Source organism: Oncorhynchus mykiss, chromosome 16 (assembly GCF_013265735.2).
Source record: "Oncorhynchus mykiss isolate Arlee chromosome 16, USDA_OmykA_1.1, whole genome shotgun sequence".
NCBI lineage: Eukaryota > Metazoa > Chordata > Actinopteri > Salmoniformes > Salmonidae > Oncorhynchus > Oncorhynchus mykiss.
In genome coordinates, this window is record NC_048580.1 from 30,095,017 (window position 1) to 30,118,563 (window position 23,547).

The window sequence follows — 23,547 nt, forward strand, 5'->3', positions numbered from 1 at the left end:
CTTGCTGTCTCTGTCTGGCCGGTTCCCCTCTTTCCACTGGGATTCTCTGCCTCTAACCATATTACAGGGGTTGAGTCACTGGCTTACTGGTGCTCTTTCATGCCGTCCCTAGAAGGGGTGCGTCACTTGAGTGGGTTGAGTCACTGATGTGATCTTCCTGTCTGGGTTGGCGCCCCCCCTTGGGTTGTGCCGTGGCGGAGATCTTTGTGGGCTATACTCGGCCTTGTCTCAGGATGGTAAGTTGGTGGTTGAAGATATCCCTGGTGTGGGGGCTGTGCTTTGGCAAAGTGGGTAGGGTTATATCCTTCCTGTTTGGCCCTGTCCGGGGGTATCATCAGATGGGGCCACAGTGTCTCCTGACCCCTCCTGTCTCAGCCTCCAGTATTTATGCCGCAGTAGTTTATGTGTCGGGTGGCTAGGGTCAGTATGTTATATCTGGAGTACTTCTCCTGTCTTATCCGGTGTCCTGTGTGAATTTTAAGAATGCTCTCTCTAATTCTCTCTTTCTCTCTCTCAGAGGAGGACCTGAGCCCTAGGACCATGCCTCAGGACTACCTGGCATGAGGACTCCTTGCTGTCCCCAGTCCACCTGACCGTGCTGCTGCTCCAGTTTCAACTGTTCTGCCTGCGGCTATGGAATTCTGACCTGTTCACCGGACGTGCTACCTGTCCCAAACATGCTGTTTTCAACTCTCTAGAGACAGCAGGAGTGGTAGAGGTACTCTTAATGATCGGCTATGAAAAGCCAACTGACATTTACTCCTGAGGTGCTGACTTGCTGCACCCTCGACAACTACTGTGATTATTATTATTTGACCATGCTGGTCATTTATGAACATTTGAACATCTTGGCCATGTTCTGTTATAATCTCCACCCGGCACAGCCAGAAGAGGACTGGCCACCCCTCATAGCCTGGTTCCTCTCTAGGTTTCTTTCAAGTTTTGGCCTTTCTAGGGAGTGTTTCCTAGACACCGTTCTTCTACACCTGCATTGCTTGCTGTTTGGGATTTTAGGCTGGGTTTCTGTACAGCACTTTGAGATATCAGCTGATGTATGAAGGGCTATATAAATACATTTGATTTGACTTGAAGAACAATGATTCCAAGCACCACCCTTTTGAATCTTCCAGTCTGTTATTCAAACTCAATCAGCATGACATAGTGATGTCCAGCCGTGTCCTCGTCAACACTCACACCTGTGTTAATGAGAGAATCACTGACATGATGTCAGCTCGTCCTTTAGTGGCAGGGCTGAAATGAAGTGGAAATGTTTTTGGGGGATTCAGTTCATTTGCATGGCAAAGAGGTACTTTGCAATTAATTGCAATTCATCTGATCACTCTTCATAGCATTCTGGAGTATATATAAATTGCCATCATTCAAACTGAGGCAGCAGACTTGGTGAAAATGTATATTTGTGTCATTCTCAAAACTTTTGGCCACGACTGTACAGTGGTTCTCTTAGGGCTAGGTGTTCCGCTAGCAACTTCCGGTGAAACTGGAGGGCGCGCAATTCAAATAATCATACAAATTATGGATATTAAACATGTCTGTACATACAAGTGTCTATTATCGGTTGAAAGCTTATTCTTGTTAATCTAACTGCGCTGTTCGATTTACAGTAGCCATTACAGCGAAAGCATGCCATGCGGCGCCCCACATTAAAATATTTTTCCACCAGCACAGGTTTCATAAATTCACAAATAGCGAATAAATATTTGCTTACTTTTTGATAATCTTCCTCTGATTTGTCATCCAAAGGGTACCAGCTATAAGATGTAGTGTCGTTTTGTTATATAAAATCCTTCTTTATATCCCAAAAAGTCAGTTTAGTTGGCACCATTGATTTGAGTAATCCATTCGTTCAAGATTCAGAGACAGGAATCTGAAAATCTACCTCTAAACTTTGTTAAAACAAGTCAAAATATGTTTCTATTGACTCCTCAGATACCCTAAAATGTAATCAAACTATAATATTTGTTACGGAAAGAAGTATGTTCAATAGGAAACCATTATTAGCAGGTGCGTCTTGTCTTCATCGCGAGCCCAAACACGATTTTCCAAGAGTGTGTCCCAGTACTAAAACGTATATTTATTACTCATTTTGGAAGAAACAAGGCTGAAACCTTGAACATAGACTGCTGACACCCTGTGGAAGCCAAAGGAATTGCATACTGCAAGCTGGATTTCACTATTTCCCTGTACTTATTTCCCTGTATTTCTTTGGATTTTCTCCTACCATATCTACTGTATTATAGTCTCCTACATTATTTTAACATTTCTACAAACTTCAAAGTTTTTTCCTTCCAATGGTACCAATTATATGCATATCCTGGAAACAGGGCATGAGCGAGGCAGTTTAATTTGGGCATGTCAGCCAGGCTGATATTGAGGAAAAAGGACCCTAGCCCTAACAAGTTCCCATACTGCAGCACACCTTGCGGGCTGCCACATAATTCTATGGCATGTTATTTAATTGTCAGCCATTGTTACCATTAATGCTAGTTAGTGCTAGTTTGACCACCAGAGGGCATCTTTGAGGAACATTCGATCGCCTTCAATATTGGCTGTACTAGAGAATTTGTAACTCTCTTTTGTAAGAACATAGTATATGGGATTTTAAGAAATGTAGCTTAGTTAATTTGATTAATATTATCGTGTTTCTATTCCATGAGAATGAAAAAAATTACACCCTCAGGGTTTCCGTGTGGATGGATTTGAAAATATGGCGCTGCACAATGTGACGGTAGGGAGTAGGCTACAGTACTAAGAGCATAACATTTCCACACCCTAATGGTAGAGATTCCGTTTTTTTAATCATTCAAATCCTATTGCTTCTAACTTTTTAAATCAATAAGACCTACACCACTTTTAACAGCACATTACTCAACACTAGTGAGACTCATGCCGCCTACGGTAGGCCTACAGTAAATTTTTTTTTAAATCGATGACGTGACACACAGCCAATAATTAGATTTAGAGGATTGGAGGATTCTAAATTAATATCTAAGGGGCATTTTTCGTTAGTGAAAATCTGATCTGTGAGAATATCTAAGGGGCTTTTATATAATTCCAAATTAATTAATAATAATAACAATAATAGTTGTTTTAAAAATAATGATATATTGGAGATTATTTCGTTTTCAAATAACCTAAAGTCAGCGAGAAAAAGGCTATTCTTGAACATGGGGTGCGACATTCTTACTAATTTGTAAATAAAGCCAGTTTGTTATTTAGAATTACATATTAATGTTTTTAGAGGGAGAGAAACCAAAAGCCCACCATTGCCTTATGGGTCTTCCATTCGCGGACAGCACAGGTATCGACCCAGCATCTGTAGCAACGCCGTTTGCACTGCGATGCAGTGTCTTAGACTGCTGCGCCATTCGGGAGGCCCCATCCACAAAGTTTTTAATGCTGATCAATTTCCTTGCACAAAGTATATATTGTCCTGCTAATAGCCCATAATGGCACTGTACAACGTGACCGGTCGGGAGTATGCTACAGTACTACAGTAAGAGCAAAACAATCCTTACATTTCCACACCCTAATTGTAGTCTAAGTTTCTCTTAGAATAAAAACCTTAGTAAGTCATTTTTGTAAGTTTTAGTAAGTAATACTGATGGGTGTGTGAGTGCAGGACAGAGGAATAGCAATTCTTACACTATTGTTCAAAATTCAATCATCTTCTTCATCCACATCATTCAGTTATTTGAAATTCAATTTTGAAGTCATACAAATTATCAGTTTATATTTGGTTTATGTTGCCCATTCATTGTCAGTTAGAGATACAGTAGTGCCTTGGGACCCAAAAGCATAATCACTGCTCTATCTCCCCCTTGTGCTGGTATGGGGCAATGAAGTAGTGACGCAGGGTACCGTACTAAACCACAAATTACCTCTAAGTCCCGCAGCATAATCGCAACACTTTTAGTTGAGCAACCACTGTACCATGGCTAAGGGTTGTATCCAGGCACTCTGCATTGGGTCGCGCATAAAAACAGCCCTTAGCTGTGGTATATTGGCCATATACCACACCCCCTCTGGCCTTATTGCTTAAATATAGCATAATTGCATCCGTCAAACAGGTAAGTCTACCCCTTATTTCTTAAATAGGGCTCCAACAAAGCCCTCTTGTTGTTAGTAAATTAGCAGACTCAACTTTCAATATGGGGCACTGTCCATATTGATTTTAGAAATAGACCGAGATCCACACAGGAGTGGTGGCTGCATCTCAACTAGTCTGATCTTTTTTCTTATACAGTATTTCAACTATAAGTTGTTACAGTTATTTGTGATATACCTAATTTAGCTAAGTTTAATTAAATGTCTCGGTCCATTAGTCATGCTAAGCATAGGGTTGTCTTATAAGATCTTTTAAGGTAAGATAATTAGGTAATTAGGTGGGTGCTTCATTTTTTCCAATTTGATGTTGTCTTGGAAAATTACATCATTAGTCATACTATCCCGTGTTTTACTGTTTAAAAATGTTTCTCTTATTATATGCTAATGCTTTTTCTAACCTGATACAAACTTGTCTTTGTCGGACTTAGTCATAAGACTGGGCGTATAAGATAGCATTTACATGTAGACATTCAGAAGACATTAATTATCAGATAATACATTTATATATGACACATGATGTGTAAGTGTCACGTGAACACAATGTCTACATGACGTGTACATGTCATGTGTCAAGTACATGATGTGAACATGTCAGCAGTTTGACGCCTAAGAAAAAATGTGTCTCCATTGACAATCCATGTTATTATATGACAGTATCTTAGCTGCTTAGGTAACTTGGTGATCAGTATCAGTATCTACCATAGGCTCTTTCTTGGCCCAAATTAATCTCCATATGTGTGTCTGACTGTATATGTGATTGACTGGCTGACTGACTGATGTGTGTGTGATTGGGTGACTCACCTCGCTGATACTGACATTGTAGCCCACCTGTCTCTCAATGACGGGTGTGTTATCATTGACGTCCAGGATGTTGATGATTAGAGGAAGGTCTCTGTAGCGGGGAGGCACACCGCTGTCCATAGCACGCACCTGTCATAACACACACACACATGCACACACATCAGTCAGTCAGTCAATCACACACAAAGACAGACAGACAGACGGACGGACGGACAGACAGACAGACGTACACATGCGTAAGACGCAACCATAGTTTTAGATTTATTCCTACCACTAAGCTGCTGTTCATTGATCATTGATTTCCATTACCATAAGTATCTATCTATTTATCCTGTTACTGGTAACTATTACTTCTGTTTAGATGTACAGTGCATTCGGAAAGTATTCAGATCCCTTAACGTTTCTCAACATTTTGTTACGTTACAACCTTATTCTAAAAATGATTCAATTGTTTTTTCCCTTTATCAATCTACACACAATACCCCATAATGACAAAGCAAAAACAGGTTTATAAAAATAAAAACAGAAATTTCACATTTACCTAAGTATTCAGACCGTTTATTCAGGACTCTGTTCAAGCTCCTTTGGCAGCAATTACAGCCTCGAGTCTTCTTGGGTTTGACACTACAGGCTTGGCACACCTCAAGCACTGTCAGGTTGGATGGGGAGCGTCGCGTCAGCTGTTTTCAGGTCTCCCCAGAGATGTTCAATCGGTTTCAAGTCCAGGCTCTGGCTTCAAATCAACTTCAAATCAACTTCAAATCAACTTTTTGCTCTTTCATTATGGGGTATTGTGTGTAGATTTCTTTTTTTTTTTTATTTAATCCATTTTGGAATAAATGTGTAATGCAACTGTGGAAAAAGTCAAAGGGGTCTGAATACTTTCTGAATGCACTGCATATATTACCATTGGTATATTACCATAAGTATTTATATATTCCTGCTACCAGTCACCTATCACCCCTACACTGACACTCTTGCACACACTCACACTAACACCCACACACTTTCACTTACACTCAACCCACACACACACCCACCCACCCACCCACCACTTATACTTCTGCCATACTGTTTAATATATATTATTATTATTATTATTAATCCTGCTACTCCTGAATTTTATCCTGACCCTGTATATACTGTGGCTTCCTATCTTGTTAAAGTTGTTTTAACCCATTTATTAGTTATACTATTTGAGATTGATTACTGCACTGTTGGGTAGGGCTTGCAAGTTACGCATTTCTCCATACTTGTGCATGTGACAAATAAAACTTGAACTTGAACTATTAGGCTTTGATTGGCCAATGCATGTTAAATTTACCTTTTCCTCTCAATAGTCCATATTCCTGAACAAAATTTGGCACATCAGCTGAGAACTCTATACCCTAAATGGTCATCAGATGGTGCTGTGATCCGTTCGCTAGTGTTTTTTTTGCAAAAGGTGGGTTGAAAAATGTGCACTATCCCATAGGCACTTTTTTTAATGACCTCCACAAATCTGTCAACAATGACACTTTAATCACAGAGAAAGATGAATTACGACCACTTGCATTTCAATATTCAAGAAAGGTGTAGTTGATGTAATTAAAACCAATATTTTATCTGATATCTTTCCCATTCAAAAATTAAGGAAAACCAACTAATTACAAGGGGAAAGGCAATTGCTAATAAGGAGAAAGATAAACATGATAAGGATTATAGATCTTACAGTCTAAGTCAAAGTGAGAATGCAGCATTCCTTGATTGGTTATATATCTGATCTATGTTCAGGGCTGTGACTTCGTTCTCCTGTCTTGACTACTTGGCACCATTAGCAACCAGTAGGAAGCAGCACAAGATATTAGTTAACTACATAGTGATAAAATCCTGACAATATTGACGCTCAATATATTTAGTTAAATTCTCAGCGATTTTCACAATTTAATTCAAGGCCAGAACGCTTTAATTTTATGTTTCTGTTAGCTTTAGTTGTAGATAGGTCTCTAGCTAGCACCTAGGTTCCAGAGTTAAACGTTCTTTCCCAGCGACCAACAACTAGGTAGTATAGCCATAGCTACCTTTCCAACCGGTGATGGCCACAGAGGAATGCCTCTGCTATGAGGAGTGTGCACAGAGGCAGGGACTGCTAGCAGAAATTGTGAGGCCCACCCCAGCATTGGCCCCCACAAGGACAGAGGGATACTTTCCACCTTCTTCAACGTGCCAAATAAGAACTGTAGTAGGTAGCCCAGACCAGAGGGAATGGGAGGACAGATGTCCATCAGGTTAGTTATTTCATTGAACTCATTACTTTTTTCACAAACTCATTTGCTGCTTCTAAGTTAGCTAACTTTAGCTAGAACCAGTCTAGCTAACTAGTGTTGGCAACTAGAATGGCAGTAGCCAGCTAACTAGCCACAGTAGCTAACTAGACTTGTTCTACCTAGGTAGCTGACTTATATCACCAGCTCAAGTTAATGTTACATTAATTAATTTCCATACGAATAGAAAGCTACATTGTGAAAAAGGTAATGAAACAATATAGCCAGCTACCAAACAAACATTCCCATACTGATGTAACGTTACTCAAATACCAGTCTGAAAAACCCATGGCGTTGTATATAGAGGCATGTTCATTCCATTTTTGTGTGGAGGATGTAGTCTACCTGGAAGGAATGTCACTTTTTATTTTTACCCATATAATCCTACCCATTCATTTTAGCAATCCCCCAGCCCCAGATATTACAACTGGAGATGGCAATGATGGTACAGCTGGGTTACATGCTATTAATGGTGCTTGACAGATATTAGTTTTGTTATTTGTGGACAATTACACCTTGCTGCCTACAGATTGTGCCTGGAGTGGGCCCTGGGAAGGGAACCAAGTAGTGCTGCCGGTGTGTGTTGTCAGCTCCACCAGGAGGAAATTCCTCTCTCCTGATTGGCACTACGAGGGGTTCCTGGAGGTTGAGGAGTCGCAAGGTATAATATATTAAATGTTTCATTTAAAACATTAAAAACAGGCTTACTGCACATCCTTGTCATTATTATATGCATAACTTCATTCAGGGGTTTTCTACATCACTTGCAGTTGAACAGGTTTAGAGGAGGGTTAATATATCAGAGGCCACAAAAGTTAAATGCATGCTTTATTCAGATACATGGTTGTCTCCAACTGCAGAGTTGTGCAGTGAACTACAGGTAGCCACTATTCATGGAGGGCAGGTTAACCGTGAGGTAACCCTAATCCTACTGTGAAGAACAGGGGTACCTACAGGGAAGAAAATACAAACAGAGAGAAGAGTCAGGTGGCAATAAATTCTTTACACTGCACTAATTCCATGAATCGCATGAGGGAAAAAGGTCAACTGATCTCACCTGTCATATGCAAAGTGTCGGTCCTTGTGACTGTCCCCAAACGAGTCACAGAGCCGCAGCGACACACTGACGTCAACCACCACATCCCTGTTTCTCTACAAAACCTGACCGGAGAGAGAGAGACACCTATCACATGCATGTACACTACCGTTCAAAAGTTTGGGGTCACTTAGAAATGTCCTTGTTTTTAAAAGAAAAGCACATTTTTTGTTCATTGAAATAACATACAATTGATCAGAAATACAGTGTAGACAATGTTAATGTTGGTACATTACCTTTGATTTGTCCCTGAACACGGCAGTTAACCCAGTGTTCCTAGGCTGCCATTGAAAATAAGAATTTGTTCTTAACTAACTTGCCTAGTTAAATAAAGGTAAAAAATAAAGCTGACTTAATCTCACCAAGCTAGCTTGCTATTATTAGATCAGAAGACCATAACATTACTTATTGCACCTGCAATTTCTTGTTTACTACCTGTAGGTAGTGCACTAGGGAAGAAAATAGCTCATTTTTGCTTATAAAAAAATAACACGACCTCTCCAGCCCTTTGATGTATAATACAGTACGGTATAATGTAATCAGAAAGGTCTGACTGGCTGGCTAGCTAGCTAACGTTAGCTACTCTTGACTCAAATCCACAAATTCACTGCCACTGTTGAGCATAATGTCTCTCCCATTTAGGTAGCTAACTCGGCAACTAGCTAACTCGGTAGCTAAAACTTTGCAGCTAGCTAGCACATTAAGTTAGACAACAGCATTAAAGTTACCTTTTTTTTAAACTCCTGACATCTTCTTCGGGGCAAATCTTTATCCAAGCCAATTTTTGGAAATTGAGGTGCTCCTCTGTAGCTAGGTTTCTTGTCGTGGTGGGGGTTTAAGTTTGAGCCACAGGATGAATCATCTAACGTAACCTCACTCACTTTTGTACATCGCCTTGGTCCGTACAATTTACCTTATTTTAGCACCCCAAAAACATAATACTTCCAGATCAACTGTAATTTCAATACCATTGTAAAGCACAATTTCTCCCCTTTCCAACAGAATTCACGCTGAGACCTTCACGTGCCCGTTTCTGCATGATTCAAGAAGGCAATGAGCTCCATTGGGTCTTTTTAAAAATTGCGGGTGGGAAAGCGAAACTAATGCGTGATGGTGAGAAGGAGAGGAGATTTATGGAAAAACTTTTTTTTTTCACTCGATCTGTCCAACTTATCACCTTATTGCCTCTAAAATGTTAATAAAACACTATAAAGAGTTTATATAATGTGTCATTAAATACCTATTTGAAGGTTTGTGTCGAATTGAGTTTTTAGGGCGGCGCTAAAGTGATCTTCAGAAGTAAACACTGTCTTTTGATAGTCTCGATCGCTTACAGTGATGACGCAAAAAAATGACTTGGTATCCCTCCTTACCCCATCAATGTCCATTTATTGTGTTTAAACGATGAGATAAGTTCTACACCTGGTGAAGAGAGATTGTATGTGTGCTTTATGTGTGCTGTACGTTATGGCATGACATGTCACGATGTAATGGAAGGTCCGTTTTTCAACTTTTCTCCAATACGATAGAGCCATTACCATGTCGATCAACACTTGAATAGAAACATATTTCACACCCAAGATATTGAAGTCAACACAGTCGCTACAGTCTCATTAGTTTTCTTTGTAGCCTCGCTTGAATGTCACTGTTGCTCACATTTGTACGGAATGGGGAGAGTTTACGTTAGCTACTTTGAGGTAACATTATCGTTTGGTTCTTCAGGTATGTAATTTTTTATTCAAAATTGAACTATCGAAATAAAATGTATAATGGGCTGTGTCGAGTTACAAATAACAAGCACACATTGAATTACAGCAACTTATGGACCAATTTAATTGTCTAAAATCTACAAACTCCGCCTAACCAAGGCACCGGGCCATGCAAAGCGAACTTGTCCATTAAAATCAGGGAAGTAACTGACTTCGGCATTCACAACTATGAGAAGCGAGCCACAATAAGGATTAGCCACAATAGTGGAAAGTGCTTCAAAATACAAGTCCCCAATTGAAAGTCATGCAAACGGATAAAACATTGCAATCATGCCATATTTGGACTAAATAATGCTAAAAAAAAAGGTCAGAATGTTGTTAAAAAAATTAAACAAAAGACAATTGGTTAATTTGACACAAACACATAAGAAATCAGTTGAAATTATCAAGATAAGCCATACACTTAACAGATAAGTCATCTTCTGACGAAGAGGAGTAGTAAGGATCGGAGGACCAATGCGCAGCGTGGTACGTGTTCATGCTCTTGATTAAAACAATCGAACACTGAAACAAAACAATAAATGACACGTGAAATTGAACACCCACGAAACACAAGTGGGAAAAGGCTACCTAAGTATGATTCTCAATCAGAGACAAGTAACGACACCTGCCTCTGATTGAGAACCATATCAGGCCAAACGCAAAACACAACACAACCCAACTCACGCCCTGACCATACTAAAACAAAGACATAACAAAGGAACTAAGGTCAGTACGTGACAGCACCCCCACCCCCCAAAGGTGCGGACTCCGGACGCAAAACCTGAACTTATAGGGGAGGGTCTGGGTGGGTGTCTGTTCACGGTTCTGGCGCGGGACGTGGAACCCACTCCACCATAGTCTTTGTCCGCTTCCTCAACCGCCTCCGTGGCCTCTTTCGAGCAGCGACCCTCGCCGCCGACCTCGGACTGGGGACCCTAGCAATGTGTCCCGAATGGACAGGAGATTCGGGAGACACTGGCAGCTCCGGAGTGAAGTACGATTCCGACAGCGCCGGAGTGACGGGCGATTCAGGCAGCTCCTGACTGACCGGCGGCTCTGGCAGCTCCTGACTGACCGGCGGCTCTGGCAACTCCTGACTGACGGCCGGCTCTGGCAGCTCAGGATAGACGGGAGACTCTGGCAGCTTATGACAGACGGGCAACTCTGGCAGCTCAGGACAGACGGGCGACTCTGGCAGCTCAGGACAGACGGGCGACTCTGGCAGCTCAGGACAGACGGGCGACTCTGGCAGCTCAGGACAGACGGGCGACTCTGGCAGCTCAGGACAGACGGGCGACTCTGGCAGCTCAGGATAGACGGGAGACTCTGGCAGCGCTGGGCAGGAGGAAGAATCTGGCAGCACTGGACAGGCACCTGTAGGGAGGATACGGAGAGACAGCCTGGTGGGGGGCTGCCACCAGAGGGCTGGTGCGTGGAGGTGGCACCGGATAGACCGGACCGTGAAGGCGCACTGGAGGTCTCGAGCACCGAGCCTGCCCAACCCTACCTGGCTGAATGCTCCCCGTAGCCAGGCCAGTGCGGCAAGGTGGAATAGCCCGCACTGGGCTGTGCTGGCGAACCGGGGTCACCATGCGTAGGGCTGGTGCCATGTTCCCCGGCCCGAGGAGACGCACTGCAGAACAGATGCACTGAGCCGGCTTCATGGCACCTGGCTCGATGCCCAACCTAGCCCGGCCAATACGAGGCGCTGCTATGTACCGCACCAGGCTATGCCTGTGTACCGGGGACACCGTGCGCCTCACGGCATAACACAGTGCCTGCCCGGTCTCTCTCTCTCCACGGTAAGCACGGGGAGTTGGCACAGGTGTCCTACCTGACTTCCCCACACTCCCCGTGAGCTTCCCCCCAAGACATTTTTGGAGCTACCTCTCAGGCTTCCAGTGCTGCCTCCTCATACCGCCGCCTCTCCGCTTTCGCTGCTTTCAGCTCTGCCTTGCGGCGGCGATATTCACTAGCCTGTGCACAGGGTCCCTTAACGTCCATAAACTCCTCCCATGTCCAGGAGTCCTGAGATCGCTGCTGCTGCCCGTTACCACGCTGCTTGGTCTTTGGTGGTGGGTGTTTCTGTAACGGTTGTCTTCCTCTGACGAGGAGGAGTAGTAAGGATCGTAGGACCAATGTGCAGCATGGTACGTGTTCATGCTCTTTATTAAAACAATCGAACACTGAAACAAAACAAGAAACGACACGTGAAATAACCAAACCGAAATAGTTCCGTGTGGAACAAACACTGACACGGAAATTAAACACCCACGAAACACAAGTGGGAAAAGGATAACCTAAGTATGATTCTCAATCAGAGACAACTAACGACACCTGCCTCTGATTGAGAACCAGACCAGGCCAAACGCAAAACACAACATAGTAAACGGAACATAGACAACCCACCCAACTCACGCCCTGACCATAATAAAACAAAGACATAACAAAGGAACTAAGGTCAGAACATGACATGTGGCATATGAAAAAGCTGATTTAAAAGCATGATCATGTCACAGGTGCACCCTATTCTGGGGGCAATAAAAGACCACTCTAAAATATGCAGATTTGTCACACAACACAATGCGACAGATGTCTCAAGTTTTGAAGGAGCGTGCAATTGACATGCTGACTGCAGGCATGTCCAGCAGAGCTGTTGCCAGATAATTGAATGTTAATTTCTCTACCATAAGCCACCTATGTTGTTTTAGAAAATTTTACAGTACGTCCAGCTGCCCTCACAACCGCAGACCGTGTGTAATTACGCCAACCCAGGACCTCCACATCAGGCTTCTTGATCCAGCTTCGTCTGAGACCAGCCATCCGGACATCTGATGAAACTGTGGGTCTGCACAACCGAAGACGTTCTGCACAAGCTGTCAGAAACCCTCTCAGGAAAGCTCATCTGTGTGCTTGTCGCCCTAACCAGGGTTTTGACCTGACTGCAATTTGGCGTCGTAACAGATGTTAGTGGGCTAATTCTCACCTAAGATAATCACTGGCACGCTGGATAATTGAGCTCTTCACGGCTTAATCCCGGTTTCAACTGTACCGGGCAGATGACAGACAGAGTGTATGGTGTCATGTGGGTGAGCTGTTTGCTGATGTCAACGTTGTGAACAGAGTGAACAGAGTGCCCTGTGGTAGTGGTGGTGGGGTTATGGTATGGGCAGGCATAAGCTACAGACAACTAACACAACAGCATTTTATCGATGGCAATTTGAATGCACAGATATACCGTGATGAGATTCTGAGGCCCATTTGAGTGCCATTCATCCGCTGCCATCACCTCATGTTTCAGCATCAGCGGAGGCTCCCCAAAGGAGGAAGGGGAGGACCATCCTCAGTGAATTTCATAAACAAAATAAATAAATAAATGGTAAAACATTAAAGTTGTCCTTTTTAGACAAAACTATACTAAATATAACCACACCACTAAATAATTTATTAAAACACACTATTTTGCAAAGAAGGTAGCCTCAGCTAGCTTCTGTCCTCCTCTGGGTACATTGACTTCAATACAAAACTTAGGAGGCTCATGGTTCTCACCTCCTTCCATAGACTTACACAGTAATTATAACAACTTCTGGAGGACATCCTCCAGCCTATCAGAGCTCTTGCAGCATAACAGATGCTTGGGTATTGTCCACCCAATCAAAGGATCAGATAATTAATATAGTTCTGAAAGCATAAGTTACTGCTAGATCGCACTGCAGTGTAAAAAAATGTGGTGAGTGGTTGACTCAAAGAGAGAGAAAGACAAATAGTTGAACAATTTGGAAGAAATTAATTTCTTCCAAAATGAAGGTGAAGCAAGAGAGAAATAGAGAAAGTGTCATTTTTTCAGTTTTACTTAGCTAGCAAATGCAGCTAGCTAGTTTAGCCTCCTGAAACACTCTGCTAAAACAGATGGATGCTATGTTAGCTAGCTGGCTATGACTTTCCAACACAACACTGGAACTCTTCTCTTCAAGTCAAGGTAAGCTTTTGGTATTATTTCCACCAGGGCCCGCCGGTGTAACTGCTTACTGACTGTACACTGTGACGTTACTGCATGATTTTAGTGGGTTTACTAACGCATCAGTTCTATTAGCTATGCTGACTATGATGTTACTTTAGCCAATATGGTGACAACAATGTAGGCTGTGTCTAGCGGTTTGGCTTGGAAATGTTTTTTTGCATGGTCACATACAGCTGATGTGTTGTGCATTGAAGTCCACAAGCGAAGGGAGGAGGAGAGCACATAGATGCGAGAAGGAATACAATGTTGCTACTATGAAAGTGAACTGGGTTTACATGTAATCAGGGGTGTATTTATTCTGCCTATATCAGCTAGATGCAGGCAAGAGTGTGCAAGGCGGTATTGTCTGTCCATGTGTCACTTTCTGTCACTTCAAATTTGTCTCTCGACCTTTGTGCACCTACGTTGTAAACTTTCATTCATAGGCTAGGGAAAAAGGGTTTATTCGAATATCATGCAGTACTCAAATATAGTAGTGTCATGTAGTAGCCTAAACCTATCGCTGTTACATTGAACTGGGTGAATGGAATATGAATGAGAGTCATCTAATATGCTGTAATAGAAATAAGACCATGCTCATGAAAAAAATGGTCCTCATCTTAAACGGCACTGACCGCCACTATTCAGTATGATAATGCACAGCCCCACGTCACAAGGATCTGTACACAATTCCTGGAAGCTGAAAATATCCCAGTTCTTCCATGGCCTACATACTCACCAGACATGCCACCCATTGAGCACATTTGGGATGCTCTGGATCGATGAGTATAACAGCGTGTTCCAATTCCCACAAATATCCAGCAACTTCGCACAGCCATTGAAGAAGAGTGGGAGAACATTCCTGAGTTCCATGCACTCTGTAGCTGCATTTTAACTTTTAGATTTGTATAAGTTTTATTCCGATTTTTATGATTTAATCACGTGACAATGAATTTGAGAAACAAAAACATTATTATTTAAATGAAACTGTTCCACGACAAAGCGCGTGCACACATAGGAGGGTCTGCTGTCCGGACCTCTGGCAGTCTCTATGGGGGTGCCACAGGGTTCAATTCTTGGACCGACTCTCTTCTCTGTATACATCAATGAGGTCGCTCTTGCTGCTGGTGAGTCTCTGATCCACCTCTACGCAGACGACACCATTCTGTATACTTCTGGCCCTTCTTTGGACACTGTGTTAACAACCCTCCAGGCAAGCTTCAATGCCATACAACTCTCCTTCCGTGGCCTCCAATTGCTCTTAAATACAAGTAAAACTAAATGCATGCTCTTCAACCGATCGCTACCTGTACCTACCCACCTGTCCAACATTACTACTCTGGACGGCTCTGACTTAGAATACGTGGACAACTACAAATACTTAGGTGTCTGGTTAGACTGTAAACTCTCCTTCCAGACCCATATCAAACATCTCCAATCCAAAGTTAAATCTAGAATTGGCTTCCTATTTCGCAACAAAGCATCCTTCACTCATGCTGCCAAACATACCCTTGTAAAACTGACCATCCCACCAATCCTCGACTTTGGCGATGTCATTTACAAAATAGCCTCCAATACCCTACTCAACAAATTGGATGCAGTCTATCACAGTGCAATCCGTTTTGTCACCAAAGCCCCATATACTACCCACCATTGCGACCTGTACGCTCTCGTTGGCTGGCCCTCGCTTCATACTCGTCGCCAAACCCACTGGCTCCATGTCATCTACATGACCCTGCTAGGTAAAGTCCCCCCTTATCTCAGCTCGCTGGTCACCATTGCATCTCCCACCTGTAGCACACGCTCCAGCAGGTATATCTCTCTAGTCACCCCCAAAACCAATTCTTTCTTTGGCCGCCTCTCCTTCCAGTTCTCTGCTGCCAATGACTGGAACAAACTACAAAAATCTCTGAAACTGGAAACACTTATCTCCCTCACTAGCTTTAAGCACCAACTGTCAGAGCAGCTCACAGATTACTGCACTTGTACATAGCCCACCTATAATTTAGCCCAAACAACTACCTCTTTCCCTACTGTATTTAATTTATTTATTTATTTTGCTCCTTTGCACCCCCATTATTTTTATTTCTACTTTGCACATTCTCCCATTGCAAATCTACCATTCCAGTGTTTTACTTGCTATATTGTATCTACTTTGCCACCATGGCCTTTTTGCCTTTACCTCCCTTATCTCAACTCATTTGCTCACATCGTATATAGACTTGTTTATACTGTATTATTGACTGTATGTTTGTTTTACTCCATGTGTAACTCTGTGTCGTTGTATGTGTCGAACTGCTTTGCTTTATCTTGGCCAGGTCGCAATTGTAAATGAGAACTTGTTCTCACCTTGCCTACCTGGTTAAATAAAGGTGAAATAAAAAATAAATAAAAAATAAATAGGAGGTCCTGTGAAAAAACAGGAAATTGAAAAATCAAATGCCTGCCTAACGGATTTGTTCTGATGGCTTTCGTTGGACAATCGCTGGAAAATAAACTTGGTGAACTCAGAGCAAGGCTTCAATTGCACAAAAGACTTCAGGTAATGGACGACCCCCATGAAATGGACAAAAATGAATGGCATCTTATTGGCATTGGGCCAACTATATACACAATCGCAAATACTACTCAATTGGGTGGCAGTTGGTTAAAAACATATTGGAAGCGGAACATGTCAAATGCTGGGTGTAATAAACCAAAAATCCAAAAGGTGTCGAGCGCGCTCCACCGTAGGATTTCATATGCGAAATGGTCAGAAAGTCAGGTCTCAAGGGTGAAATATTCAAAATCTTCCATATGTAGGAACCGTATGAACATGCATTTGTCTTATTTTATGCGAGTTTGTCCATAAGGCCTAGACGGTCTATTTGTCATGTTTGATCATAGGAAGTCAGAATGTGTCATTGGTGTTGATTCAGCATGTTCATTTCATAATGGGAAGTCCTTGGCAATGGACACTGTCAACTTTCAGAAGAGCATGTTCACACTGACAATATAGCATATACGTAATGGACACTGTAAAATAGCTATATATTGGCTATGGACACTGTCCAACTGCACTATAACGTGTTAAGACTGGCAATGTATTATGTGTATTGGACACAGTCCATTAGCAATCTGTTACAATGGGCATTTACCGTCATGAATTGCACATGCTCTAATATAGTGCTGAAATGCCCAATTGTCTGGCTCATTGAACTCGAGATGGCCTAGCAGTGAGAGTGGTTCCTCTCCATCGCTCGTTGGTGTCGATTTCAGCATGTCATTAGGGCCTGTTCAATTCGTGATGGTAAATCCCCAATTAAATGTATTGGAAATGTATACTGTCCATTAGCAATACTTTACAATGGGCATTTACCATCACGAATTGGACATTCCCTAATATATTGCTGAAATGTCAAATTGTCTGGCTCGTTGAACTTGGGATGGCCGAGTAGTGATAGTGGTTCCTCTCCATCTCTTGTTGGTGTTGATTTCAGCCTGTCCATTTGGTGATGGTAAATCACTGTTTTAAACTTATTGGAAATAGATACTGCCCCTATGAACTAAAGTTAAGGCACACTTTTAATGCAGTGTTTTTCACTAACTGTTTTTCACTGAGTGAAACATTTTTTCTTTTAGGGTCAATTTAACAACTTCCGGTGTTACCAGGAAGCTTAAAATGAACACAGGTAATCATAATAGTGGCCTGATGGATTGTCATTGATGACAGATTGATACTATTTGCACGGTCGCTGCGGTCAGACCTAGCAAGCTACGGTCAAGTGGGGCTACTCGTTAAACTCGGCACGACCTAGGGTCTACGGTGATGCCATTTGCCAACACTTTGAGTGTTGATTTCAGCCTGTCCACTTGGTGATGGTAAGTCACTATTTAAACTTATTGGAAATGGATAGTCAGCCATTAAGTCAGCCATCCATCAGTCAATAATATATCATACTGACACCAAACAGATACTTGTACATACTGATACCAAATCCACTTTGTCCAACTCGTTTAGAAGCCAACAATCATAGATTTCAGAGCCGGCCCTAAATTCACAGCGCCTTCTGTTAAAACACGCAGTTACGTTCTAGCTGTGGGTCCAGTTCTTACATTATGTGTAGGCCTAGCTGAGGCGACCCCGAAACCCGAGTTTTGGCCCGAGCAGCGATGTTAATTAGTGCTGAAAATGCACTATTTCCAGCGTTGCTATGGGGTCCCTGAAAGAGCTTTCGGACAGAAACTTGTAGGTTCCGTCTCTATGGGCTGAGGCGGTTTCACACCTAGTCTTGTGATTCTTGGACTTTTCTAAATGTTATCATTTTTGAGAAGTTAAAAATGAATTGAAGATATTGCAAATGGACGAGGCTGTTTCTCGGCCTGTTTCTCAACCTTTTAGAGCCACATAACTCATTGTGCACTCCCGACATAAGCTTTAGAACAGGTATATAAAGTTTCAGAGTTCTAGGTCTGATGGTTCTTTGATGGTTCGAACGGCGGTAACTATTGCAGACTCTGTGTGTCTGTAAGCCCCACACTGTGTCACTCCATCTTGGTTGTGTGTGTGTGAGTACAGAAAATCACAAAAACCCGCCTTAACGCGCCTCAACTGGATCTATAACAAAATAAAACTTGTTTTAGCAAAAAAATATGTTTTAGCATCATGAAATGTATGATTCGTCTTTGAAGTCTGTTCCGTTTACTAAAAACGGCCATGTCCATTTGGTTATGAAATGTTTATTTGCCATATACAGTCAGTTGCCATCTGGTGGAATTTCCGGTACAGCAGAAAAAAGTTTACATATATATATCTCAAAAACTGAGTGTCCTGGAAACATTATTTTTTGACTTCCCAGAAGACCAGGCCTTGGGGGGTGGCCTGAGGCCATCGGCCTATTTAAATAGCACCCGCAGATGTCTAGTAAGTGACCGTCCATTTGCTGCCACAAGAGTCCCTTATGTAGGGAATGTTGTGTCTTTGCCAAGCATCTGTTATGCTGCAAGAGCTCTGATAGGCTGGAGGATGTCCTCCAGAAGTTGTTATAATTACTGTGTAAGTCTATGGAAGGAGGTGAGTACCATGAGCCTCCCCACTATATGCCGATATAATTCATGTGTGTTATTATCACAGCTGTGTACATACCGCCACAAGCAAACACCAAGGGGCACTCAAGGATTTGTACAAGAATCTTCTTGCCCGGAAGCAGTTTTTATTGTCCCGGGTGACTTTAACTCTTTTGGGATAGGAGGCAGCATTTTCACTTTTGGATAAATAGCGTGCCCAGAGTGAACTGCCTCCTACTCTGTCCCAGATGCTAATATATGCATATTATTAGTAGTATTGGATAGAAAACACGCTGAAGTTTCTAAAACTGTTTGAATGATGTCTATGAACTCATATGGCAGGCGAAAACCTGACAAAAATCCAACCAGGAAGTGGGACATCTGAGGTTTGTAGTTTCTCAAAGCTTGGCCTACCAAATATACAGTGTCTATGGCGTCAAGTTGCACTTCCTACGGCTTCCACTAGATGTCAACCGTCTTTAGAAACTTGAATGAGGATTCTACTATAAAGGAGGGGCTCCTGACCTGAGTCAGTGGTCTGGCATAGTGCCTTGGTCTCATGACGTGCGCTCCCGACAGAGTTACCTCTCGTTCCAGTGCTTCTCTTCAGATATAGGAATTCTCCGGTTGGAACGTTATTAATGTTTTATGTTAAAAACATCCTAAAGATTGATTCCATACATCGTTTGACATGTTTCTAAAGGACTGTAATGGAACTTTTTGAGTTTTTGTCTGGATGAAGTGCCTGCACCTCATGAAGATGGATTACTGGGCTGAACACGCTAACAACAAGTGGCTATTTGGACATAAATGATGGACTTTATGGAACTTTATGGAACAAATCAGTAATTTATTGTCGAACTGGAAATCCTGGGAGTGCCTTCTGATGAAGATCATCAAAGATAAGTGAAAATTTATAGTGTTATTTCTAACTTCTGTTGACTCCAAAATGGCGGATATTTCTCTGGCTGGATTGGGCTCTGAGCGCCGTTCTCAGATTATGCTTTTTCCGTACAGTTTTTTTAAATCTGACACAGCGGTTGCATTAACTTGTTATGGCTGCACATACAATATTACTATAAATATTTATATTCATGAAATGACAAGTGCAATGTAGGAAAACACAGTTTAGCCTTTTGTTAATCCACCTGTCGTGTCAGTTTTTGAAATGATGCTTTACAGCGAAAGTTTATCAATTGCACGATAAAACATTAAGTACACTTAGCATCAGGTAGCTCGGTCACGAAAATCAGAAAAGCAATCAAATTATTTGTTTACCTTTGATGATCTTCGGATGTTTTCACTCACGAGACTCCCAGTTACACAACAAATGTTCCTTTTGTTCCATAAAGATTATTTTTAGATCCAAAATACCTCCGTTTGTTTGTCGCGTTATGTTCAGAAATCCACAGGAAAGAGTGATCACGACAACGCAGACAAATTCCAAATAGTTTCCATAAAGTCTACAGAAACATGTCAAACGTTTTTTATAATCAATCCTCAGGTTGTTTTTAAAATATATAATCGCTAATATATCAACCGCAAATGTCTTTCACAGTAGGAGAGGGAAAAGCAATACCTATCCATACTCTGTTGCGCGGGCAAAACCCATGTGACCACTTGACGCGATGTTATCGTTCTGGCTCATTTTTCAAAATAAAAGCATGAAACTATGTCTGAAAACTTTTGACACCTTCAGGAAGCGATAGGAAAAATAATCTAGTCCCTTTAAATGGAGCAAAGGGAGGCTATGGAACATGGAACATTCAAAATAGAAGCCACTTTCTGTTTTGATTTTCCTCAGGGTTTCGCCTGCAATATCAGTTCTGTTATACTCACAGACAATATTTTGACAGTTTTGGAAACGTTAGAGTGTTTTCTATCCAATACTAATAATAATATGCATATATTAGCAACTGAGACTAAGGAGCTGGCCGTTTACAATGGGCACCTTTTCATCCAAACTACTCAATACTGCTCCTGCAGCCATAAAAAGTTAAGGAGACATCTATCTTTAATTCTGTGAATAACAGTTTTATCTTTTATCAATATTTATTATGAGTATTTCTGCAAAATCACTGGATGTTTTGGAATCAAAACATTGCCGGCCAAAAGGCGCCAATGTAAACTGAGATTGTTGGATATCAATATGCACATTATCTAACAAAACATACATGTATTGTGTAACATGATGTCCTATGAGTGTCATCTGATGAAGATCATCAAAGGTTAGGGATTCATTTTATCTATATTTCTGCTTTTTGAGACTCCTATCTTTGGCTGGAAAAATGGCTGTGTGTTATTTTGACTTGTCTATGACCTAACATAATCATATGTTGTGCTTTCGCTGTAAAGCATTTTTGAAATCGGACATGAGTAGATTAACAAGATGTTTATCTTTCATTTGCTGTATTGGACTTAATGTGTGAAAGTTACATATTTCTAAAAAATATTTTTGAATTTCATGCGCTGCCTTTTCAGCGGAATGTTGTCGAGGGGTTCCGCGTGCAGAACGCCTGCCCTAGAAAGGTTAACCAAGCCCGTCTAAAACACATTTTCTCCAAGTAATCACCAACATGAATCTTTCCCCACAAAGATGATCGACTATGTATACACAAAGCCATTCCCCTCTCACACTTCGGCCAATCAGATCACATCTTTTTGTTCCTACTCCCCGCCTACAATCAGCAAGTTACCAACAAAGAAGATTAGTAAGGCGCTGGACAGAGGAGGCAGACTCAATGCTGTATGACTGTTTAGGAATACTGATTGGAATATTTTTTTAAATCCACCCAACCAGCACTCATCTAGCAACATTGAGGACTATACATTGTCAGTCACAGGCTTCATTAAGAAATGTGTTGGTGACGTTTTACCCTCAATGACAATCTGGACTTCCGGCGCCGACAGAGATGGCCGCCTCGCTTCGCGTTCCTAGGAAACTATGCAGTTTTTTGTTTTTTTACGTGTTATTTCTTACATTAGTACCCCAGGTCATCTTAGGTTTCATTACATACAGTCGAGAAGAACTACTGAATATAAGATCAGCATCAACTCACCATCAGTACGACCAAGAATATGTTTTTCGCGACGCGGATCCTGTGTTCTGCCTTACAAACAGGACAACGGAGTGGATCCTATGCAGCGACCCAAAAAAACGACTCCGAAAGAGAGGGAAACGAGGCGGTCTTCTGGTCAGACTCCGGAGACGGGCACAGCGCGCACCACTCCCTAGCATTCTTCTTGCCAATGTCCAGTCTCTTGACAACAAGGTTGATGAAATTCGAGCAAGGGTAGCATTCCAGAGGGACATCAGAGACTGTAACGTTCTTTGCTTCACGGAAACGTGGCTTACTGGAGAGACGCTATCCGAAGCGGTGCAGCCAACAGGTTTCTCCACGCATCGCGCAGACAGGAAAAAATATCTTTCTGGTAAAAAGAGGGGCGGGGGCGTATGCCTTATGACTAACGTGACATGGTGCGATGAAAGAAACATACAGGAACTCAAATCCTTCTGTTCACCTGATTTAGAATTCCTCACAATCAAATGTAGACCGCATTATCTACCAAGAGAATTCTCTTTGATTATAATCACAGCCGTATATATCCCCCCCCAAGCAGACACATCGATGGCTCTGAACAAACTTTATTTAACTCTCTGCAAACTGGAAACAATTTATCCGGAGGCTGCATTCATTGTAGCTGGGGATTTTAACAAGGCTAATCTGAAAACAAGACTCCCCAAATTTTATCAGCATATCGATTGCGCAACCAGGGGAGGAAAGACCTTGGACCATTGTTACTCTAACTTCCGCGACGCATATAAGGCCCTGCCCCGCCCCCCTTTCGGAAAAGCTGACCACGACTCCATTTTGTTGATCCCTGCCTACAGACAGAAACTAAAACGAGAGGCTCCCACGCTGAGGTCTGTCCAACGCTGGTCCGACCAAGCTGACTCCACACTCCAAGACTGCTTCCATCACGTGGACTGGGAGATGTTTCGTATTGCGTCAGATAACAACATTGACGAATACGCTGATTCGGTGTGCGAGTTCATTAGAACGTGCGTTGAAGATGTCGTTCCCATAGCAACGATTAAAACATTCCCTAACCAGAAACCGTGGATTGATGGCAGCATTCGTGTGAAACTGAAAGCGCGAACCACTGCTTTTAATCAGGGCAAGGTGTCTGGTAACATGACCGAATACAAACAGTGCAGCTATTCCCTCCGCAAGGCTATCAAACAAGCTAAGCGCCAGTACAGAGACAAAGTAGAATCTCAATTCAACGGCTCAGACACAAGAGGCATGTGGCAGGGTCTACAGTCAATCACGGACTACAGGAAGAAACCCAGCCCAGTCACGGACCAGGATGTCTTGCTCCCAGGCAGACTAAATAACTTTTTTGCCCGCTTTGAGGACAATA

At 42.2% G+C, this 23,547-nt stretch overlaps 1 protein-coding gene across 2 annotated transcripts in view; it reads right to left on the reverse strand.

The window, feature by feature from the left end:
* LOC110492868 (cadherin-23) overlaps positions 1-23,547 on the reverse strand; it is a 588,267-nt gene that overhangs the window by 139,411 nt on the left and 425,309 nt on the right. For both annotated transcript variants that reach the window (XM_036946709.1, XM_021567341.2), the window contains one exon: positions 4,927-5,055. In XM_036946709.1, coding sequence (XP_036802604.1) covers positions 4,927-5,055 — 129 coding nt within the window. The remainder of the gene's footprint in view (positions 1-4,926; positions 5,056-23,547) is intronic.